The following is a 17,338-nucleotide window of genomic DNA, read 5'->3' on the forward strand; positions in this document are numbered from 1 at the left end:
GGAATTTCAGGGCTTTTTCATGCTATTGCCCCATCCATGAGGCCCTGATTTTCCCTGTGGCCACACCCTGGGGACTAATGTTCAGGGCGGAGAGAGACCAAAGTCCCTCTATCTGTCACCTCCAGAGGAGTGGGGGAGGGAAGGGAGAGAGGGAGGCTGTGTAGCTTCAGGGCCAGCTCAGGTGCAAATGCTGGTGACTTAGACTGGCACTGAGGCTTGGCCACTTCCCACTGGAGGTGACTCAGTTACCTTCCTTTCCCCTCCTTTACCTGCCTCCTTTCTTCCCCTTCTCCCTTCTCCCACTGCCATCCCCTTTCAGCCATCCCTCTTCTCGCAGTCAGTCTGCCCTGGAGTGGCAGTCTCTCTGGAGTGGCAGTCTCTCTGGCAGTCTCTCCAGGGAACAGAGCTCAAGGAAGGTGATTTCCTCAATGCCTGCACCTCTCCCTTCTCTCTAGGTCATTCCTGTGGTTGGCCCAGCCCAGCATGCAGCCTTGAATCTGGCTTAAGCCACCACATACTCCAGCTCTCTACACCCGCTGTTCTCCTGTGGCTCGAGGTGTAGGCTCTAAGCACCAAGGCACCTGAGGAGCATCTCTTCATTAAGAAAACCCCGCAGCTCCAGAGGGCCCTGCGAATCCTGCGGTCAGCTCTGAGAAGACAGTATGGCCATTACCCTCCAGCCCAGTGACCTGATCTTTGAGTTTGCAAGCAACGGGATGGATGATATACACCAGGTACAGCCCCCAGAGAACAGAGCCCAGTCAGCCAGCGCAGACGATCAGATAGACACAGACGGGCAGGCAGACAGCCAGTGAGCCAGCCGGCTGGCCTGCTAGCCAGTCAGCAAATATTGATCAAGCACCTACTCGGTTCAGGGCACTGAGCCTGCTTGCCAGCCAGACTGCGTCAGCTAGTAACTCATACAGCCAGTCAGTAATCACTGGGCGGTCATTTAGTGAGCCAGTTGCCCACGTGCAATTACAGGGCACGTGCAGTCACTAAGTCAGCCAAGCAGCTGCTAAGTATACCAGCTGAGCTGTTGGCTAGTCAGCAACATGGGCTGAATGCACAGTTGTGTGCTGACCTTCTTACGTGTTTTCAGCCACTTCCCGTCACCCCCAGTGTCACAGTGAGAAAGTTGCTGGGACAACCACATAGCAAGAGTGAGCACTGCCATCTGGAACTGCAGGGCAGAGTTCAACCCCTGGCATTTTCAGGCTCATGGCTCTAGCCTGGCTGATGAGCCCTCCCAAAACCTTTTTTTCAGCCTTGATCTTCAATTCAGGATAAACTGGAAATGGAGTCTTCTGGTGGGAGGAAGTTAGAAAATAGGACAGACTTCGGGCACTCGGTTCCTCACCACTCCATACCTTGCCCTGCACTGGGGCTAAGAGAGAATGTTTTCCATGCACTTAGCTGTGCCCATCGGATAGTGTCCTGGCACACTCAGCGCCACCCTCCACTCCCCTCTTTTCACAAACTGGAGAAGAGGCAGCCAGGTACAGTAGAAGGAATGGAAGATTAGGAGTCAGGAGTCCTGGGTTCTCATCCTAGTTTGGCCACAGTGTCACCTAGGCAAGTCCTGTCCCCTACCCTATCTGGCTGCCATCTCCCCATCTTCACCAAAAGGAGATCCAGCTCGATCATGTCTAAGGGCAGGCACCTCAGCCCAATTCTGATGCTCTCTGTCCTAAATCCTTGTGAAGATGGAGAACTTTGTGCAGTCCCTAGCGGACTACGAAAGGCTGCCCCCTAGTGGGTTTTGAGCACATTAAACTTTCTTTCCTGCCCTGCCTTGCCAAAAGTTGCTTGGTTTTATTGAACACCCCTGGAGTGCGTAGAGGAGAAAGCAAGAAAAATCTAACCTCACCTGGGTTCTCAATGCTACTAGTCAGTTTTCAGTTGTTTCTAGTCTGCTCAGAAACTGTTTCTGTTCTTCACAGAGGCTGTTCATAGAAGCTCCCAACCCCGTACCTTCCAACCCCACACCTGCCCCTTCACCCCCAGCAGACAGCCTCTCCTCCAATCCACAGAGAAGCTCAAAGCCAGGGACACCCTCAGTTTCCCCTCTCTCCTCCCTTTTATTGATAACATCACTGTTCTTATTTCCTTTCCTCTGGCCTGAGAGAAAGTGTCCCTGTTTCTTCCAAGGGTACCTCCTGGCCCTGTACCTAAACTCTTCTCTCCTGCCTCCTTCAAGCCCTCAAGCCATCGATTACCTCCTCTCTTTCTGTTATATCTTTCAGACCTTCCATACCGTTCTTCTCAACTTAGAACACAGTCAGGTCTCCCCAACCCTAAAAGAAATCCTTCCCTCTCTTTCTTTCCAAATACCACCTTGTTAGCACCTTTCTTCCCCCCAGCACAGGCTCCACCCTGTGTTTACTTTCTCACCTCCTCTCTCTCTGTTTAGGAAACAATTTTTATTGCAAAAATTTTTTGTATCATGAATACAAAAAGATGCATAAATCACGTGTGTGTGTGTATATGTTTAAAGAATAACTATAAAATAAACACCCATGAATTCACCTCCAGGTTAAGAAACAAAATGTTACCAGTCTCCTAGAAGGCCCTGATACCTAAAACAATGAGAACCTACTCTATGCTGGGCCCTGTTCTAAGTGCTTTATACATATTGATTCGTTTAAATAACCCTATGGAGTCAATAATATGACCCCCCCCAACTTTATAAGTGAGGAAACCAATGCACAGAAAGGTGACTTGCCCAAAGTCACACTGCCAGTAAGTAGTAGAGCTTGGTTTCAAACCCAGGCAGTCTGGCACTAAACCAGCACAATGCAGTAGAATATTCCGATGCTAGAAGTGTTCTATATTTGCATTACCCAGTACGGGCCACTAGTCACACGTGGCTGTGGAACACTTGAACTACGGCTAGCACAACAGAAAAACTGATTTTTAATCTTGGAAAAATTTGTATTTATATTTAAATAGTCACCCGTGGCTAGTGGCTACCACATTGGACAGATGGCTCTTAACTTTATGGCCTTAATCACTACACCTGCCTGCCTCAGTCTGTCCTCTCTGTGACCCACTGTAACGTGCCTCGGGACTCCAGCACTCCCCTGAAACTGGTTTAGCCAGGGTGACTGCCCAGTATACCCAAAAGCATGTTCTTAATTTTTGTTCTTCTGCATCCTTCAGGAACGTTAGGCAGAACTGAGCATTCACATTCTTTTCCCATTCACATTCTTTTTCAAACAGTGCCATGAAAGAAAATTTGAAACATACAGAAAAGTAGAAAGAAAGGGGGAAAATCACCCAAAGTCCCACAACTTAAATATAATCATTATGAACATTCTGGTATATTTCCTTCTACACACAGTTGTTTTTTTCAATCCTCGTCTGAGGATATTTTTTCCATTGCTTTTCAGAGAGAGTGGAAGGGAGAGAGACATCGATGTGAGAGACACATCGACTGGCTGCCGATTGGCTGCCTCCTGCACCCGCCCGACTGGGGATCGAGCCTGCAACTGAAGCACGTGCCCTTGGCCTGAATAGCACCCGGGACCCTTCAGTCCTTGGGCCAGCGCTCTAACCACTGAGCCAAGCTAGCCAGGGCTATACCTAGTTTTTAAATATCAGTTGTGATCACTCTCCTTTTTTATTTAGCTTTGTTTGGTTGTAGAACAACTGTGTCCTCCAGTGGTCAAATTCTCATCCTGATCATTTTTTCCACTCCAAGGGATTTAGCGAGCACCCTATTGAACTCTTGGACACATATTTTTGACTCCCTGAGAGGTATCTCCATTTTAAATATCTCTAGGGTACCTCAAACTCACCATGTCTAGACACTGTCCCCCTTACCTTTCTCCCAAAACCTATCCCTCCTCCTCCTTAACCGGAGTGTTTGTGTGCACCCATTAAATCAAACTGGAAATTGGCATACTCTCCCCCATCCAGGCAGTGACTGAGCCTTTACCTTTCTACCTCTGTAATGCCTCTGTTCCCCCATCTTCATTGCCACAGATTGAACCCTAAGATGTCAACAACCTGAGCCCCTCACCCTGGGTACCCAACCCTGAGTGTAGGCTGAGTCCATCACCTGACCATGAATCAAGCCCCTCTCCCTTGCCATTGATTAACCCTTTCCCACTGGCCTCAGAATGAGCCTAACCCTTTCCATAGAATTGAGCACTGACCCTGGCCATGGATTAACCCATAACTACAACCAATTCAAATTGTCTGCCCTTGGTTGAATGTAGGTGGTACAGAACTAGCCCATCTTTATTAATTAAAAATTCACTCAAAGGATCATCTAGTGGAGTTCGACCGAGAGCAATGTCATCTTATACAAAGGACAGCTCCTGAGGGTTCTAAGAATTAGGAATTGCAGGAAGGGCAGATTCTGGTAGGGGTGCTTCCTGGAACAGGTGGGTGGGTCTTCAACCAGATTCCTCTCTTCTCCACAGCTGGAAGACCCCTCAGTATTCCCAGCTGTGATCGTGGAGCAGGTACCCTACCCCGAATTACTGCATCTGTATTCAGGACTGGAGCTGGAAGACGGTCACAGTGGCATCATAACGGACAGGACCTTGTGCATGACACAGGATCAGATCCTGGAGGGCAGTTTTATGCTGACAGGTCTGTCCCCTTCTTGGGCAGGGAAGGTGTGGAGGAGAAAGGACACACACACAATGGCTTACAGTGACACATGCAGCAAAGGCAAGGCCGCCAACAGTTGGAAATTAGATGGGGCAGTTAGGACAGACAAAAGGTAGTACCGCTTCACAGAGGAGGAAGCCATCTAAATGGATTCGTGATCTTTTGCTGTGGAGGGGGACAGTGAAGAGTGGAGCTGGCTGGGGTGGGTATAGAGAGAAGGCGGAGGCTTAGGGCAAGGGGAGCACTGATCCCTTCCTGGCTGTCCTTTGGCTCTTTCACACTATTCTCTGGGCTGGCCCTGGTTATGGCTGTACCCCTACCTCAGACCCTAAGAATAACTTTCTTCTTGCCCCCACCATGGAACCTGGAACCAGATGAAAATGAAGCAACCTCACAAACCGTGTCAACCACTGAAGTCTTGCTCAATGTTGAGTCTCCCAACAACATCCTGGATGAAAAGCAGATCTGTAAGTGTGAACCTCAGGGCCTTAATGCAAGGTGACGCAAATGCCATTTAAGAGATCACGTCCATGTGCTGAAGTCTCACATATGTGTGCGTGTAGCACATGTACCCACACCCACCGACATACATGTAAACTTACTCTTGAGCTGTGACTGGAACCGGGGGGGGGGGGGGGGGGGGCGGGGCTGGAGGGGACCACAGACAAGGAAAGATGGCCAGGGTGACATTTTTCCCAAATTTTTAAACTGGTAAGATACACATAAAATTGGCCACCTTAAACATTTTTCAGGGTACAGCTCACTGGCATTACGTTCATTTGTATTGTGCAGCCATCGTCCCCATCCATCTCCAGAACCTTCATCTTGTAAAACTGAAGCTTTCTACCTATTAAACAACTCCCTTCACCCCCCACCCCCAGCCCCTGGCAACCACCATTCCACTTTCTGTGTCTATGAATTTGGTTACTGTAGGTAACTCATGTAAGTGGAATCATACAGTGTTTGTCTTTCAGAAACTGGCTTATTTTACTGAGCATAGTGTCCTCAAGGTCTGTCCATGTTGTAGCACATGTCAGAATCTACTTCCTTTTTTTTCTTTTTCAAATGTTTTTATTGATTTGAGAAAGAGAGAGGATGGGAGAGGGAGAGGGAGAGAGAAACATCAATGATGAGAGTCATTGATCGGCTGCCTCCTGCACGCCCCCTGCTGCGGATCGAGCCCGAAACCCGGGCATGTGCCCTGACTGGGAATCGAACCGGTGACCTCTTGGTTCATGTGTCGATGCTCAACCACTGAGCCACACTGGTCAGGCAGAATCTACTTCCTTTTTAAGGTCGAATACTATTGGCCAGGGTCACTTTTCAGTCCCCTTTCTCTCTTGCTGGGTTCCCAGGAAAACTGTGCAGGGTGTGGCTTATTTTAAAATGTGCCAGGTTGGTACCCCCTCATCCCTTTCCTGTTCTGGGAGGTTGGCCACCCCTCCCCAAAAGGCCCCCAAGGCAGACTTCTCCTGCAGGACTCCCTCAGACATTTGCCCCGACTGCACAGGAGGATTCCTGGCCCTAACTGTCCATTCCCAAGGGGAGCTAGGATACAGTGCGGGAGAGAAAGCCCTGAAGCTGCGAGTTGAGAGTCCCAGCATCTTTAATCCCGACTGTCACTAATATTCATTCAGGATTCAACAGATATTTACTAAGTGTCTACACGTACAGGCATCAACTTGCTGTGTGACCTTGGGCACATGCCCTGCCCTCTCTGGGTCTCAGTTTTCTCATCAGGAAAGCAGAGGAATCAGGCTAAATTATTTCTAAGGTCCCTTCCAGTTGTAAAAGTGAGTGAATGACTAAATCAAGGTGGCCCTTTCCCCTGGGTGTCTCCTGGAACTTCCCCACCACCCGCAGTGGGCTTGACATGTGGCAGCCGTGATTGGGGCCGGCCGATGCCCACAGCTCTGCAGATGTTTCCTCTCCCCATGGTGTGAGACACATGAGACGCTTTCAGGTGTATCCTGTGCTGGGGCTGAGGGAACAGCACCTCGGCTCTCCCCGGAGCCCAGCATTCTCGGAGCACTGGGAGACCACGCTTCTACCCTGCACTGGCCTTTCTTTTGTAGTCAGCACCTCCGAAATGCTTCCGGACTCAGACCCTGCTCCAGCCGTCACTCTGCCCAACTACCTGTTTCCTGTCTCTGAGCCCAATGCCCTGGACAAGGCTGGTGACACTGGTGACCAGGAGGGACATTCTCTGGAGGAGCAGATCCCTAGAGAGGAAAGCACCAAGAAGACTGGAAAATCAAAGAAGAGAAGTAAGAGAGAGAGAAGTGTGTGAGTGTGTGTGTGTGTGTGTGTGTGTGTGTGTGTGTTCAAGGGGGTGGGTGAGAGGAGAGGAGCAGTCAGGGAAACCATAGGGGTGAGTGGGTTGAGGCCCTCAGACACATTAAGGAGACAGCTCTCTGGTATGGCGGGGTGGACGGAAACCTGGCCCCATGGGGTGGGTCTGCCCAAAGCCTGACAGTTCCCAGGCCACCCCTGTCTGCCCGGCATAGATGTAAACTTCCAGAAGTGCCGATGATCCCAACAGGTTGAATCCTAGGCTGGGTGTTCAGGCACCAGGCGTGGCCCCCTGGCTGGGCCCGGGCCCCCCGGGGGGCCTCTGCTGTGTGCTTCGCGCACTTATCTTCCTTCTAGGAGCGCATGGAACTGAGGCCAGATATGGGAGAGGACTTTGGGCTTTCCCGAGCCCCGGTTTATTGATTTACTCAGGTGATGGCTCCTGATGCTGCCTTGTCAGCCTGGCAACCAAAACCCCAGTGTCGCACTTACCTGCACAACAGCCACACCTTTAGGCTTCCTTTTCATTTCAAACATCAGACGAGGTAGATTCTGACCTAAAGGTGACTCTCGTGCAAGCACTACACTGCCCCGGCATCGTAGAGGCTTTTCTGGTCCACCTTTGGGGCCTGAAAGTGAGGGTGGACCATCGGGCAGGTGCAGGTGCCCGAGGGCTGTGGCCAAGGAGAATGATCCCGGGCTCCTCCTTGTCTGCCTTGTCGCGCCCAACTTGATAAGCTCCAGGCCCTCCCTCTGGGAGCCTACCCTGCAGCGCTTGCCCCGGTCTCGGCCTCATCTGCTCTCCCCTTCTCCTCACAGTCCGGAAGACAAAGGGCAACCGCAGTACCTCGCCTGTCACTGACCCCAGCATCCCCATTCGGAAGAAATCGAAGGATGGCAAAGGTATGGCTGGGAGTCAGGAGAGGTGGGAGGGGAGCCGGGTGCCTGGGCCGCCCCTCACCACCCGCCCGTCCTCAGGCAACACCATCTATCTGTGGGAGTTCCTCCTGGCGCTTCTGCAGGACAGGAACACCTGCCCCAAGTACATCAAGTGGACCCAGCGAGAGAAAGGCATCTTCAAGCTGGTGGACTCCAAAGCCGTGTCCAAGCTGTGGGGGAAGCAGAAAAACAAGCCTGACATGAACTATGAGACAATGGGGAGGGCACTAAGGTAGGGGCTGCTGGGGGGCCCTGTCCTGGGGGAGTCACTAAGCTCTTCCTTCCCTGCAAGAAGGCCCTCCTGCTGTGGGGTCTCCCTACGTTCTCATTTGCTTGCCCATAAGCCCACTCCCCAGGCCCCTCTGGAAGGAACAATCCCCTCCCTCTTGCAGATCTGTCCTGGCTTTTCTTTTTTGATACAAGGCATTTTAGGGCCTCCCACCCCCCAGGTCTTCCTCACATTCTTCAAGCCAGAGATCTCGGGGGGGGGGGGGGGGGGGGCAGTTACCCACAGCTGGTGCCTCAGGCTGAAAGACTGCTAAAGGCCCATCACCCATCCATCCTGCCCCATTCTTCACTCACCCTGTCCTCTGCCCCAAAGCAGGGTGGGGCTTCAGGGTGGGGCTTGGCATTTGTTAGCCCTTTTCATGGACCCTCTGAGTCCTCGGGACATCTCAGAAATTTCATAAAAGCCTTCCAAGTCCAAGAGTTGGCCTCCCCACTGCCCTTGCCCTTGAGCTCCCAGCTGGCTCCTGGCCAGCCCCCGCCTCATGCTTGCCCTGCCCTGCAGGGTGGTATGCCCCCAACTAACTCCTCAACCCTTTCCCCCAGATATTACTACCAAAGGGGCATCCTGGCCAAAGTGGAAGGGCAGAGGCTGGTGTACCAGTTTAAAGAAATGCCCAAGGACCTAGTGGTGATCGAAGATGAAGACGAGAAAAGTGAAGCCGCGGAGGCCTCCACTAAGGCCTCCGCCTCCTCCAGCAGCACTGCCCGGCGAGCCAGCTCCAGGGTCTCATCCAGAGCCACTGCCCAGAGCAAGGGCAGCCCTGCCTGGGAGAAGCCGAAGGTTCAGCACGTCGGGCTGCAGCCATCTGCGAGTCTGGAATTGGGACTGTCTCCAGATGAGGAGATCCCCACTACCTCCACTGTGCTGGTCTCTCCAGCAGAGGGCCAGACCAAACTCACCAAAGCTGGGAGGTAAGGGCACCAGGTCATGATGCATCTTCCCATAGTACCTCGAGTTGGGACAGTTTTCAACTTCTTGCAAAGCCCTGCTGTGTCCAGCCTCATGGGACCCTCACAGAATCCCTGGGAAGCCAGTAGGGCACTTGTTGGTCAAGGAGTGAAAAGCAGCTTGTCCGAGTTCACCCGTCAGAGTAATGGCAAAGCCAGTACTTGACCTGGGGGACTTCTGTCTCCAGCTGGGGCTGTTCCTGTTACCCCAGAGGAGGGCCCCCCCGAGCAGCCAGCAGGGGCCTCCACGTCTTGGCCTCTCTCCCTGAGCCTCCCCCACTCCAAACAAGAGGCAACAGAGAGTATTGCACAGACACCCACTTGGCTTTCCTTGGGCCCTCCAGGCCCACCTGGAAAGCTCTTGATACCTCTTGTCCATGCTAAGTGCTTCCAATTTTCCCCGAAAAGGCTTGGTTTTGTCTGGGATGCGTGTGTGTAGCTCTCACTACGCTGGCATGAGTCACTGACATGCCCTTCTAGAGAGAAAGCAGTAGAGTGGCGCAGCGAGGAGCACGGGCGCTGGAGTCAGAAAGCCCCGATGAGAGTCCGTGCTACTAGCTGTGTAACCCAGGGCAAGTGATGTAACCTCCCTCTGCCTCAGTTTCCCATAAAATCAGATTATTACCCTTATTCAGCTCGTGGGCTGTTGTGAAGATTGAGGGAGATGGCAAATGATTGACATGTGCCATTTCCCTCAATCTTCACAACAGCCCACGAGCTGAATAAGGGTAATAAATGTTAAGATTAATAAAAGCACTCAGTAAATGTTAGCCAAGTCCTGGCCAGCGTGGCTCAGTGGTTAGAGCATTGGCCCATGCACTGAAGGGTCATGGGTTCGATTCCCAGCCAAGGGCACATACCTGGGTTGCTGGTTCGATCCCCGGGCCCGGTTGGGGCACGTACAGGAGGCAACCAATGGATGTGCCTCTCTCACATCGATGTTTCCCTCTCTCTCTCTCTCTCTCTCTCTCTCTCTCTCTCTCTCTCTCTCTCTCTCTCTCCCCCCCTTTCTCTGTCCCTCCCTTCCTCCCACTCTCTCTAAAAATCAATGGAAAACATATCTTTGGGTGAGGATTAACAAAAATAAAATAAAATAAATATTAGCCGAAACAAAAACAAAGAACCAAAACACCTTCAGCTCCTTTCCCCTGATCTCTCCTTTCTAGCCAGTTGGGAAATGCCTCCCACCTTCACCAAATCTGTTTTCTGTTTCTTCTCAGTGCTCCTTCAGTGGCGGGCAACATCCACCTGGGAGTGGCCCCTGTGGGGTCAGCCTCGGCCTTGACCCTGCAGACAATCCCCTTGACCACAGTGCTAACCAATGGCCCTCCTGCCAGTACTACTGCTTCGACCCAGCTCGTTCTGCAGAGTGTTCCGCCTGCCTCAACCTTCAAGGACACCTTCACTTTGCAGGCCTCCTTCCCCCTGAACACCAGTTTCCAGGAGAGCCAGGTGGCAGCGCCAGGGACTCCGCTGATTCTCAGTGGCCTCCCCCAACTTCTGGCTGGGGCCAACCGCTCGACCAATCCAACAGCGCCCTCCGTCACAGGGGCTGGGGCAGCAGGGCCCAGCTCTCAGCCCCCCGGGACTGTCATCGCTGCGTTCATCAGGACTTCCGGTGCCACAGCAGCCCCTGGGGTCAAGGATGGGCCACTGAGACCCTCCTCATATGTGCAGGGCATGGTGACCGGGGCCCCCATGGAGGGGCTACTGGTTCCTGAAGAGACCCTGAGGGAGCTTCTGAGGGATCAGGCTCACCTTCAGCCACTTCCAACCCATGTGGTTTCAAGGGGCTCCCACAATCCGAGCCTTCTGGGAAACCAGACTTTCTCTCCTCCCAGCCGCCCCACTGTTGGGCTGACCCCGGTGGCTGAACTTGAGCTCTCCTCAGGCTCAGGGTCCCTGTTTATGGCTGAGCCTAGTGTGACCACATCTGGGAGCCTACTGACTAGATCCCCAACCCCAGCCCCCTTTTCCCCATTCAACCCCACTTCCCTCATTAAGATGGAGCCCCATAACATATAAATGGGGGGGTCAGGGAGGTGTGGCTCACCAGGCAAAGCTGAGCAGCATTTTCAGATGGACTGCCTCTAGCAGAGACTGACTTGAGCAGCTCTCGTGCCCCTTATCCTTCGGTGGAATGTCAATACACCAGACTTCCCCAAGCCTCACCTCTGCCTGATGTCACCATGGCCAAGCCATGCGCAGTTTGAGCATCCCTGGCATCAGGCCATGGCCTCCAAGAGCACTAGGGGATACACTCTTGTCGGGGTAGTGGGCTGATGTGGTGACGAACCCCCTGAGAAGTTGGTGGCCAAGGCGGGTGCAGGGGCTTCGTGGGAAGATGATTTTGCCTGGCTGCATCTCACCACCCGTGTTCCCTCAGCAGGGGAGTTACTATCCCACATGTGAATATCTCGGTATGTATTTGTGTGTCCTCATGGGTCTGTGCCTTCGTTTCTTTGGAGAGGACGAGGGTGCAACTGTGAGGTCTTCAGGAACATGTGTCTCTCTGGGTGTCAGTGGCACAGAGGATTTAAGGAAAAGAATTCTCTAGTTTCCTTTGTACAAACCAAGATTCAGTTGTTTTGAGACTGTGGGGTGTAGGTTGCATCCCCCAAATCTGGAGAGATGTCACAGAGCTGAAGCAGGTCCCAGGTAGAAGGGCTTTGACCGGTTGTGTGCTGGGGTGACTATAGTTCTGGAGGACAGGAGGCCGCCAAGTGGGATAAAAGCATGAAGAGAGGGAAGGGAACTCAGCACTGGGGAGCAGCCCCCAGCCTAGACTGAGGCCATCTTCCCGGGCTTGGCCTCACTGCCCACCAGTCACTTGGCAGCACGCGTGGAGCCTTGACCACCCTAGCAGGCTGCGCTGAAGGGTTAGATGGGCCGAGTGTCCCTCCAGGGTTAGACCCAGCCGCCACGCCCCCCGGCAGGGCTGTTAATTGAATGTTGCACCAAGGGCTGGGGCTGTAGGACCAGCCTTCGCGCCGGCCCACACCCTGAACCCTGGGCTCCCTCTTGGTTAATTTCGCTCCTGGTATTTCCCTGCTGCCAGGCATCGCTGGGGTAGTCGCGCAGCGGTGGGGACCGGGTCTGCCTCCGTTGCTGCCCACGTGTGCCTGCGCGCAGCCAGCCTTCTACTCGCCTGTAAGTTTGCCAACCCGCCTGTCCCCACCATGGCTGCAGCACTCACTCACAGGGACTGTCGCCCCTCTTCCCCATCTCTTCCCCAAGGAGCCAGGAGCCAGCAGCTGCGAGCTCCCGTGGCACTCCTGCCCGCGTGACTTCTCGCTTCCCTCTTCCCTCTTCCCTCTTCCTGAGGAAGGCTCAGCTGATTCTCTGCACGCCCCCTCCTCCACCCAGGGCCTGGATCCCCCCCCTTCTCTGCATTAGCTTGCGTCTCTCCCGCCAAGTGTGGGGCAAAGCTAAGAGCCAAGACGCGTCAGCCTAGGAAACAATTGTTATCTGGTGAATTTGGTTAATGTGAATCAGTGCCTCAGGACCTTTGCTATGTCCTTGGGCAAAACCATCCACTTGATCTAACTACCTCCCCAGGTTGCTCTCTCCTTCTGGTCACTGCTGAGCCTACTATCCTCTCCCGCTCCCTCCTTCCCCCCAGAGGGAACTATATACGGTTGTGCAGGTGTATTTATTACACGTCTCCAGCACTTGGCATTAAAGTGCCTTTTTCTAATAAATCAGTTTATTATGACAATTTCCTGATGGTGGAAAGTAAAGCAACTTGAGAAAGTCACCTTTAAAATTTTTTTTGCATAAAGATGTTGCGTGGCTTAGGGGTGGTCCTGTCCTACTCACCCCACCTCCATAGAACTCATCCTCTGAAGGTCACTGGTATCTTCATGGTGACATCAAATGTCTTCAAAGTTCTTGGCCCCTGTGAGCCCTCACAGCACGTGACACTACTTCCCATCACCTCCCGCACCAGCCCGGTTCAACTGTGCCCTCCGTCACCGGTCCCCTGTGCAGTGCTGGCCCCAGACCTGCCACTTTCAGAGGGGTGTCCCCAAGGGTCTCATCCATCCTCTGGGCTCTGGATCAGCTCTTTGGGGATGAGCCCAAAACCTAGAGCTACAGCTGCCACTTTTCTCCTCAGCTCCTGGCTCACAGGTCCAGGGGTCTGCTGGATGTTCCCACCTAGATGCCTGCCAGGTCCTCAGTCGATTTTGAAAGTTTCCACACATGCACGCAAAACCTTGCCTATTTCTGTTAATGGTGCCACCAATTTTCTGACTTTCTAAGCTTGAAGTCTCAGAGCCATCTGAAGGGTGCCTTTACTTGACCCTTCCCCCTCCCCCATTTCAGATAGTCCAGTGCCATTCACGTCTCTCAAATCTGGTCTTTCTGCCACATCCCCAGAGCCTCAACCTACCCGAAGCGTATCCCCTCCCTCAGACACAGCCAGAGCCCCACTTTGACCTGTCATGTCCCCTCCAATCTGACCTGCTAAAAGGTCTCAAGGGCTCCTCACTGCCTACACAGGTAGGGGTGAGACTCAAAATAACCTCTAATCCTAGGCAGCCGGGCATTAATCCTTTGTTTGCTGCATGAGGCAGTCCGGGGGTCCTGGGGGATGGGGACACTTTGGGGCTCAGGGCAGTAGTTCCGAAAGTATTTTGAGTTTAGCATCAGCCGTGTCTTCAGACAAGGTCCCAAGTCCTTGAGCTCCCAGCAAGGTCCTTCACCATCTGGTCACATCTGACTTCCCCAGTCATCTCTCACATTGCTTCCCCCATCCCCAATGTATGGCTCCAGCCAAATCCATAGTCTCGCTGGCCTCGGAACAGGCCTCTGTTCGTTTCCCACTTCTGCGTTCTTCCTTTACTTGGTTCTGCTCAACCAGAATGTTCCTCCCACCCCACTAGTACCAACTGAATACTATCCATCATGGAAGCTGCCTCCCCAGGGTTCTTTATTTGAAACTTATAGCAATTGCCACTCTTTAAGCAACTGATCACAAACAGCCTGTGACATCTCTGTTGTAATCACAAACTGTTACTTAAATCTTCAATGACCTGGCCTTATTTAGTCACCCCAGTTAGTGTGTTACTTTCTGAGGGCTGGGGGCATATCACCCACAGAGCAGGGCACACTACACGCGAAGCACTTAGGGAGCATCAGCAAACGGTTACTGATTGAGCTGGTGAGTGATGGGGACCAAACTCTGAGATAGGTTTGAGGGATGCTGAACCCCCTCTGCACAGGCGCTCACCACAGGTGCTCCGCTGCCCAGGGCCTGCACTCCCTGGCTCAGTGCCCTCATAGCCCCCCCCAGCCTCCACACCCAAGAGTTGTTACTACTTTGAATGTCCCCCACCCCTAAAGAAACTTCCCTGTCCAGTTTCTTTCCTAACTCAAAGTGTTAAATTAGCTAATATAAACTAACCTGTGCTGATATAGTTATGGGAGAGGGCTAGAGGAGAACCTCAGGAGACAGGTGTCTTTTAACCAGGGTCATGTGGCAACATCCCTGCCTTTGTGATGGTTTAATGGAGTCGAGAGACTCACTCCTCGCCCCCAGCAGCTGATGTATTCCTCCCTCCTTCGGGCTCCCACAGCACTTTGTATATACCTCTTACTGTAGCACTTAGCACGATAGGTCCTTAGTTACATGTTTATGTGTTTCCCCTCCAATAGACTGTGAGCTCCTCAAGGACAGGGACTGTGTGTTAGTCACTGATGTATCCCCAGCGCCTAGCACAGTGCCTGGCACACAGTAGGTGCTCAATAAATGTTTATTGAAAGAATGAGTCCTGTATCTAATCATGGGGAATGCAGGCCTATGCTATGGCAGGCAAGAGGGGAGGGAGGAGGACAACTCATACTTGGGGGCAACCGCAGATTTCTGACTTCTAACACTGCAGGCAGCTGCTTCCTTTGCCCGGGGCTGTGGCAACGAGGATCCCAAGGCTGCTTCCAGCTGTGCCTTGCTGTCACCAGGTGTTGCGGGCGACTCCTGAACTCCTGCCCTTAGCCGCTGCCCCTTCCTGGGACAGCCTCATGACCATTTCCTCATTCCTGGGTGGGACTGAGTGACAGAAAGGTCAGGCCGGGTGGCAGGGGCAGGACAAGAAGTCTTTCTCACGAACACAGGTCTTTCTGGCCCCATCACATATTTCTAGCTGCTGGCTCCAAGGCGACTGAGCTCATTCCCGGACCGTCTGCTCCCGGGGCTGGGAGGCCCAGGCGGTCGCAGCCTCCGCGAGCCTCCGCCCTCGCACGCTGGACGTGGGGCCGACGTCCAGCAGGGGGCGCTGTCCAGCCGAGGACCGGGGCCTGGTGGCCCCGCTGAGCCCAGGGAAAAAGCAGCAGCAGGGGCGGAGCCTGTCGCTCCCGGCAGAGGCGGACAGGGCCAGCATCTTTTAGCCCTTAGGTCCTGACCCTGCGCCCCTAACTGTCCCTGGGTGACTCCGGTCCCCGCCGAGGCCTTCCACTGCTCTGAAGCTTCTAACTTCCCCCCGGGGCCCCGCCCCTCCACTTTCCTGGGGAAATGCAGCGCTCCATCGAGTGCCCTCTCCCCATTGGCTGGTGGCGCCTTGGCCCCGCCCCCAGCAGCCCCCCCAACCAGCCTCCCGGACGGGCAGGTGAGCACGCGGCAGGCCCCGCAGCCCAGCTGCCGCTCTCCCAGCCCGCGGCTCGAGTGTGCCCGGGCCGGGCCTGCCCACCTCCCCTTCACGGCGCCTTTAACCACACTTGCACGCAGCGCCGCTTTCTACCTTGAAATCCGAAAGCGACCAGGGCGCCCGCTACATCCGTTTGTCAGCCGACGGCCGCGAGTGCCCGCGGCGTGAGCCCGGGGACGCGTCTGTGCCCAGCGGCCAGCCCCCTGCACGCTCCCCTCCGCAGCTAAGCAGGCGGACCCCACCCTCCCCGTCACACACACGCACGCACACGTCTTAGCGGGGCAGGGCACAATAAACACACCTGACAAGCTTCCTCCGTCATAGGTTAGAATGTGGAAGGGGCGTGAGTTTACTGCCCAATCCGCCCCCTCCCACCCCAATAGGGATGCGGAGACAGCGGATGGCCCTTTTCTCCCGGAATACTGACACTCGGACAGGGCCTCCGGTTCAACCCCGCACCCCAGAGGAACCACCTGGGGAGACCATCACTAACTAACTGTAGGCTCATGACCTCGGGCCTGTGGGAGGAACTACTTCGAGCTGAAGAGCTGTGTTTACTCGGTATGATTCTCTTCCGTAGTCCGTAAATTGAGCCCCATTTGGCAGATTGGGCAACTAAGGCTCGGAAACATTGGGTTCTTGCCCAAAGTTAACCAACCGGCATGGTAAGTGGTGGAGCTGGCCCCTTTCCCCTAGGCCACACTGAAAGGATTGGAGAGGTCGTTTAGTAAGAGGCCACCGTCCCTATGCCATCTCCACCAGGGATGCAGATTTCCTATCACATCGCGGCAGGTCATCCCTCCTGCTTTGATCTTCCCACCCGGGCTGAGGGGCAGCCAGAGGACTCCGGAGAAGGTATGGGGAAAGGAACCCAAAAGCAAGGAAAGAAGACACTGCTGTTCTGTTCCACTTTTAACTTGGTCTTTTTCCGGGGGACTAACGGGGTGTGAGCACCCACATAACCAAGCCCAAATGTCAGTAGCTGTCCATGGCTCGCCCGAAGGCCACTGCCTATTCCTTTGGGTCACCCTGATGCTGCCCACAGCATCTCCTTCCTGTCTTCAAAGGAACTCCTTGTAGAGCTCCCACCCTTCTCCCTTCATCCTTTGTGGAACCTCAAGCAATTACCTTTTCCTCCCTCTACCTGCCCCACTTTCAACACAATTTCTTCAATTTATTAAAACAAGAACCAACCACTCTCACTACCCAGTTTCAAGTCTGCCATGGTTCCATGTCACCTAAGGCAAAAGTCGGGCCTTGCTCCTTGGCATGGCCAGCAGGGCTCCTGCATCCTCCCTCCCCACCTGTCCCTTCCAGCTGCAGTGACACTGAAGTGGGTTGTAGTTTCCTGCACATATTACCTTCGTCCCCAAACCTTTGCTCAGATTGTCTCCTCAGTTCAGAGATTTTCCCTTGCCACCCAATTCCTACTTTCCTACTAAAGTGTACGGACATCACCTCTCCCAGAAAGTCTTTCCGACCACCCCAGTGCCCTTGCCCACCTCTTCAAGCTCCCAAACCAGCCTGGGCCCAGCTGAGTCCTTGCCCTCACCACATGGCTTTCAGGATCTATTGACATATCTGAGTTCCTAATCGCAAGTGCC

The 17,338-nt window shown here is 53.6% G+C and overlaps 1 protein-coding gene across 1 annotated transcript; it reads left to right on the plus strand.

Annotated features, from left to right (window-relative positions):
* The first annotated feature begins 459 nt into the window (after positions 1-459).
* On the plus strand, positions 460-12,856 carry ELF4 (E74 like ETS transcription factor 4). The gene is made up of 8 exons (XM_016215972.2): positions 460-734; positions 4,431-4,602; positions 4,998-5,090; positions 6,699-6,890; positions 7,735-7,818; positions 7,894-8,086; positions 8,686-9,054; positions 10,311-12,856. The coding sequence occupies exons 1-8, from the start codon at positions 663-665 to the stop codon at positions 11,113-11,115; spliced, it is 1,980 nt and encodes a 659-aa protein (XP_016071458.2). The 5' UTR covers positions 460-662; the 3' UTR covers positions 11,116-12,856.
* Positions 12,857-17,338: the final 4,482 nt, after the last annotated feature.

The sequence above is a fragment of the Miniopterus natalensis genome, chromosome X (genome assembly GCF_054644295.1).
Source record: "Miniopterus natalensis isolate mMinNat1 chromosome X, mMinNat1.hap1, whole genome shotgun sequence".
Lineage (NCBI taxonomy): Eukaryota > Metazoa > Chordata > Mammalia > Chiroptera > Miniopteridae > Miniopterus > Miniopterus natalensis.